Source organism: Danio rerio, chromosome 13, assembly GCF_049306965.1.
Source record: "Danio rerio strain Tuebingen ecotype United States chromosome 13, GRCz12tu, whole genome shotgun sequence".
Lineage (NCBI taxonomy): Eukaryota > Metazoa > Chordata > Actinopteri > Cypriniformes > Danionidae > Danio > Danio rerio.
In genome coordinates this window covers 37,052,360-37,057,607 of record NC_133188.1, presented here as the reverse complement: position 1 = coordinate 37,057,607, position 5,248 = coordinate 37,052,360, and the positions used below count along the sequence as shown (strand labels likewise).

General features: G+C 34.9%; 1 protein-coding gene across 1 annotated transcript; it reads right to left on the bottom strand.

The window, feature by feature from the left end:
• Positions 1-2,264: 2,264 nt before the first annotated feature.
• On the bottom strand, positions 2,265-4,997 carry cfl1l (cofilin 1 (non-muscle), like). The gene is made up of 4 exons (NM_213639.2): positions 4,657-4,997; positions 3,288-3,586; positions 2,845-2,921; positions 2,265-2,689 (listed from the first exon to the last, which is right to left on the bottom strand). The coding sequence occupies exons 1-4, from the start codon at positions 4,657-4,659 to the stop codon at positions 2,577-2,579; spliced, it is 492 nt and encodes a 163-aa protein (NP_998804.1). The 5' UTR covers positions 4,660-4,997; the 3' UTR covers positions 2,265-2,576.
• Between the last annotated feature and the right edge of the window lie 251 nt (positions 4,998-5,248).

Sequence of the window (5,248 nt, the reverse complement as noted above, 5' to 3'; positions counted from 1 at the left end):
TACTGTCTTCTTATGAGTTTACCTAAAAAAAATGCATTTAATTTACTTGCATTTAAACCTATTAAGTTTTGACTTAGGTTAAAGGGGTGGTCCCCTATGATATCATATTTGAAACTTTAGTTGATGTGTAATGTAGCTGTGTTAACATAAACAACAGCTCTGAATGTAAGACGCTCAAAGTTCAATGCAAAGAGAGACATCGGCTTAAATGGAGTTAGTTTAGCAAACTCTACAGCGAACAAAGTTTGGGGACAAAAAAAAAATACATCTGGGTTAATGAGATCACAAACACTTCAGCATACGCACATTCACCATGTGCAGGAAAGCGGTGTGGCCAGAGGTTTTGTAATGAGGCAGAGAATGCTTAAATGTCATCTAAATGCTGCTATTTCCACCGAGCTTGTTCTGTTACTGTATTTGGGCCTCCGAAGGACACGACAAAAAGAGAGACGTGCTTACAATTTTATTATTATTATTATTTTTTATATTGTTCCAGATAATTATAAAATATACAGCTAGCATTTGACAAAGGATAGCTTCCAGAAACTCTCGGCTAAAAACTGTAAAACAACAAGGTTTGGATACCGAAACCTGGTGCCATTTTTAGCACCGGTACCTTTGTAATTGGTATGTACCGGATCAAATCAGCATATGAATTTCAGTGCCACTGGTGCTGCTACAAGGGCGTAAGAAGCAACAAGGGGTGCATCAAAGGCACAAATAGGTAGCTCATGTCAGGCATATTCAGCTTGTTTAGTTTTGCCTTCATTCATTTTTGATTTCCATCTTCAACACGTGATTTATTTACAACACATTTTAAAACATAATAGTTTAACTAACTCATTTCTAATATCCACTTTTTTTATCTTCCCCATGGTGACTGTCAGTGCATAATATTTTACTATTTATTTTGCAAGACGGTTGTATTCAGACAAAGTCCCTTTAAGTATTGTATTGTCTTTGATTCAGTTTAAAGTGTAATTTAAACACTTAATCAGTTAACTACGAACGTTTAAATAATTAGTCAATTATTTTGTAACTGATTTGTTGTGTATATCAAAAAATATAAATATTTCATAAGGAGGCTAATAATACTGACCTTAATTTGAATTTTTTTAATTAAAAACTGCTTTTATTCCAGAAATAAACAATAAGAAATACAACTTATTTTAACTCCAGAATAATATATTTAAGAAAACACTGAAAATTTTCAGAAACATTTTAAATGAATGGAAGGGCAAAATAAATTGACTTAACCTGTATTTCCTATCTGTTAAAGTTTACAGGTGCGACAGTGTGCCTTGATGTACTTGAATGTTAGAAATGTGTTATTCTACGCTAGTACAAAGTTACTTGTCAAATAAATAAACAATTAAGACTATTTTGAGTTTAATTTTCTTGTTTATGAAGATGAAAATGACTTCAAATATTTTTTTTAAGTATTTTGTGATATATTAAAATGTGCCCCCCAAAAGTATAAAATATATAAAATATGAATTTGATGTTTACTTTAAACTTTAATTGTATTGTTCTATTAAAATTATTTTTTTTAAAGATTGTCAAATAAAAGTATTATTATTATTATTTTTTTAAGAGGCTTAAAAGTATCAGTTCAGGTACCGTTTTGGCACTGGTACCATTTTAAAAGTATCAATTTAGCACCGGTATTGAAATAAACCCAATTGATACCCAACCCTAAAAACCGCCTGTATGCATATTTATTATTTGTTAAAATTGACCTATTACATGCATAATTTTTACTGTTAATGATATGTTGTAGCAGGGACATAAACAAGGATGTAAACAACAGTAAAAATGCTCTTCGGCAGCGTTAACAATTTAGCTACAAATTCATATCAGTCAAACCGCTGTACACCCACAATCTTCAGCAGCGCTGCAGAGTGTCTCTCTATGCAGCTGCTTTTTGTGCGTTCTACATCTCAAATAATAAACTTACAAAAGATATAACAATGTTTAATCTAACTTACACAAGCTTTAAACTCGAATGCTTAAAACTTTCGGAAGAACTAGGAAATATGACAATCGTTTTCATGTTAGCTGAATAGCTGTATGTAATCAAAGTAAAGTATACAGGCATAAAGAAATAACGTGTTTTTTTACAAACCAAGCATGAGCACACATTGCTTTGGATTTTATAAACACAATAAAGCCTTGAAAACACACCCTGGACCACCTCTTTAAACACTGAAGGATAAACACAGTATGTGTATTAATGTCAATAATTTTTAGGGAAAAAATGTATTCCTAGTTAAGACACATTCAACATTTATTGAAAATCATATGATTTTATTTCAGTATACGCTTTTGATAACAGTCCAATTATAATTTGTAATAAAGGTTTACGGTTACTTTGTAAAATGGTTTTTCATTGAAAACAACATTGGTATTAATGAACATTGAATGCAAATGGATAAACAAGAGAGTTCACATATGGTCAAATTACAAATACTGGTCTCAATGAAATACAAAGTTTCTCAACATATCTAAAGACGTTTTTAAGAGGTAATCTTTTTCATAATGGCCGACAGACTGACAAAAGGCAGGTGGATCAAATTTTAGACAGGCTTCCCCTCCAAAGACGTTACAATTTTGCTTCCACCAAGTTTTTCCACAAGACTTGATGCGTCTTTATCTGCATTGTCATTAATTTGCCACTCAAACTTCATACCTGTCAAAGAAACAAGAACAGCAATGAACTCAAAATATTGCTTTATATATGTGAACATAGTTTATTAACTTTCCCCTTTTCTGTAAAACTATTAATGTGCATTGTAAGAGAATGCATCACAGATAAATCTAAATATTATTTTAAAGGTAACAAACCTGGCAATTTGGCCTTCAGAGCATTCTTTGAGCTCGCGTACAGCATTTTACTCCTCATGGGGGCATCATCAGGGGCGCTGTACAAAACAAAAAAAAGAGAAAGCAAGAAATTAGTGCTATACAATAGTTTGCCTTGCAAAATGCAGTGTTGCTTAGTGGGCTTGTATGAAATGAGTGGCAGACATATTTGACTGTTGTGCTGTGTTGTGAATGTTACAATTAAAGATTTTTATGTGAATAGCATTGATCAGTGGTGGTGTTGTTGGATGCTCCCATTCCCATCTGACAACGCTACAGCCGAAATATGTCGAATTATTCTGAAATGAGTTTCAAATTGACTCCATTTACTCTGGAAACATGTTTAGCACAACCAAACAGTTTCACAGAACACATGCCATCATGAGCTACAAAACTAGTTTCAATGAATGAAAATGGTCTCTTACGAAAAGATGAAGACCAGGTCCTCCTTCACACTCTCCTTGTTAGTATATTTGCAGTCATACAGGGCGTAGCGACACTCTTTGGGAGGAAGCATACTGATGATCTTTTTGAAGACATCCTTTTCGTTCTCCACATCTTTGACTTTCAAACAGTTTTTTTCGTCCACTATGATGTTCTTTAAGTCATCACTCAAACGCATGACCACCAATTTAAACCTCTCTTTCTCATCTGTACCCTGGAGGCGCACCCGGATTAATTCATAGTGGGCTATCACGTCATCGCTGATCGCTACACCTGAGGCCTGGGAGACAAGTGGGAAAAAATAAATATGCAGAAGAAAGAACTGAACAACCCAATAAAGATATTTTCTTTAAAATGACTTTAAAATAACTGTAAAACGCACAACGCAGGTCATTGTTTGAATCTCATAAAATTATACATATTAGATTAAGCAGACTGTCGCTAAAGTATTTTTTCAATCAACATTCCATAAGGGCTGTCCCATCTTTATATATGCGTTTAAAAAGTAAGAGATGGAAATCTGAACCAGTTTGCAGCCTTCACATTCCTTTCCTTAACAAACAAGTCGAAACAAGAAGCCGAGTTACACCTCAAGACGCTCTGCTGCTTTCGTTCACCCTGGAATGTCTCTAAATATAATTTCCTGAGTAACACTTTAAATTAGACATAAACTCATGATTTTATATTGTTTATCAAGATATATAGGCAATCAAGAAGGAACCACTTGAGGGTGAGTATTTTTCCTTTTGGGTGAACTTTCCCTATTGTTCTGAGAACATTTGAAATGTCACTGCAACCATCCAGACAAAGAAATCTTAAGTTAAATGCTATTTTCAGAGCCATCCCATTGGAATACAACTCTGACACAAGCAATGAGCTACTCTAGTTCAAAAGTATTAACACACTATAGCTACCAGCAGTTCATTAGCATTACTCAGAGCTTTTGACATGAGAACATGTCTGATGTAAGGTGTGGCTCAACACATTCTGTCCTGTCCAAACAATTATCTAGAAAAGTATTACACAAATAAGAAACCTTAAAATATGGCTTTTCCACCAAGTCTCACCAAAGTCAATGAGCTTTTATTACTTTAATTGCTTTATATTTTAAACTGACAAGCTAGTTTTAACCTTTTATATAAAGTATTAGGGATTTAAATAAATAAAAGAAGTTTACCAATGAACAGGAAGCCACAAGCCTCTCATGGATGAATTGGCGTAATAGCTTTTTTAACATACGCTACTCTGCACGGCGCTAAACCGTTTTAATGCAAATTACCTTCACTTGATTAGCATATTTGGACACTATAGTACAGTCCACAAAACGTACACCAAAATCTGAGCACTTACCATGTCTGTCGCTTGTTTGGAGAAGAGAGAGAGAAGTGTGTCGTTGCCCTGAACTGCAAGAAAGCGACTCCGAGCAGCGCGCGGATGTGAACACTCCCTCCTCCTCCTCAAAACAGATCAGTCCTGAACGACCTGACTTTCCACCTGCTGTGCCTGTCCGCGACTGCAAACGACTTTAAATACTGGATGGTTGTGTAGGAATATATCCCGTTGCCGCAAAATTATTTATATTTTGTGCTTGTGATAAAAAAAGGTGTTATAAAAATTATGCGCTTATGGCACGTGAAATGGCTCAGGTGAGTCAGACGCAGATTTGGAGGCGGAGACTGAACAAAACGACCTTATAAGGAAGACAGAAACGCATAGAAAGCCTGACAAAAACCCGTATTTGGTGAGAGGAGCTCAAATACTAAATTTGCGCGGATGGGAGGATCCAGGTGTAAAAAATGCACGGAGCGTGACGTGGTTTCATGTTTAGCGACAGACCAGCAACTTCATTTTAATGTTTTGCGTTAATGATTATGTCATTAACTCATTACCCATGCCATGGGTTTTCATGGGTAAGAGTGTCAGGTACAGTTGTGTTTTGAAA

What these genes read in the sequence shown, in the direction of transcription:
- cfl1l (NM_213639.2), bottom strand. An exon ending in GACCTGGTCTTCATCTTTTC is followed by an intron (nt 2,922 to 3,287) that starts GTAAGAGACCAT and finishes TGTTTTGTACAG; the next exon opens with CGCCCCTGATGATGCCCCCA. An exon ending in TCTGAAGGCCAAATTGCCAG is followed by an intron (nt 2,690 to 2,844) that starts GTTTGTTACCTT and finishes TTTCTTTGACAG; the next exon opens with GTATGAAGTTTGAGTGGCAA.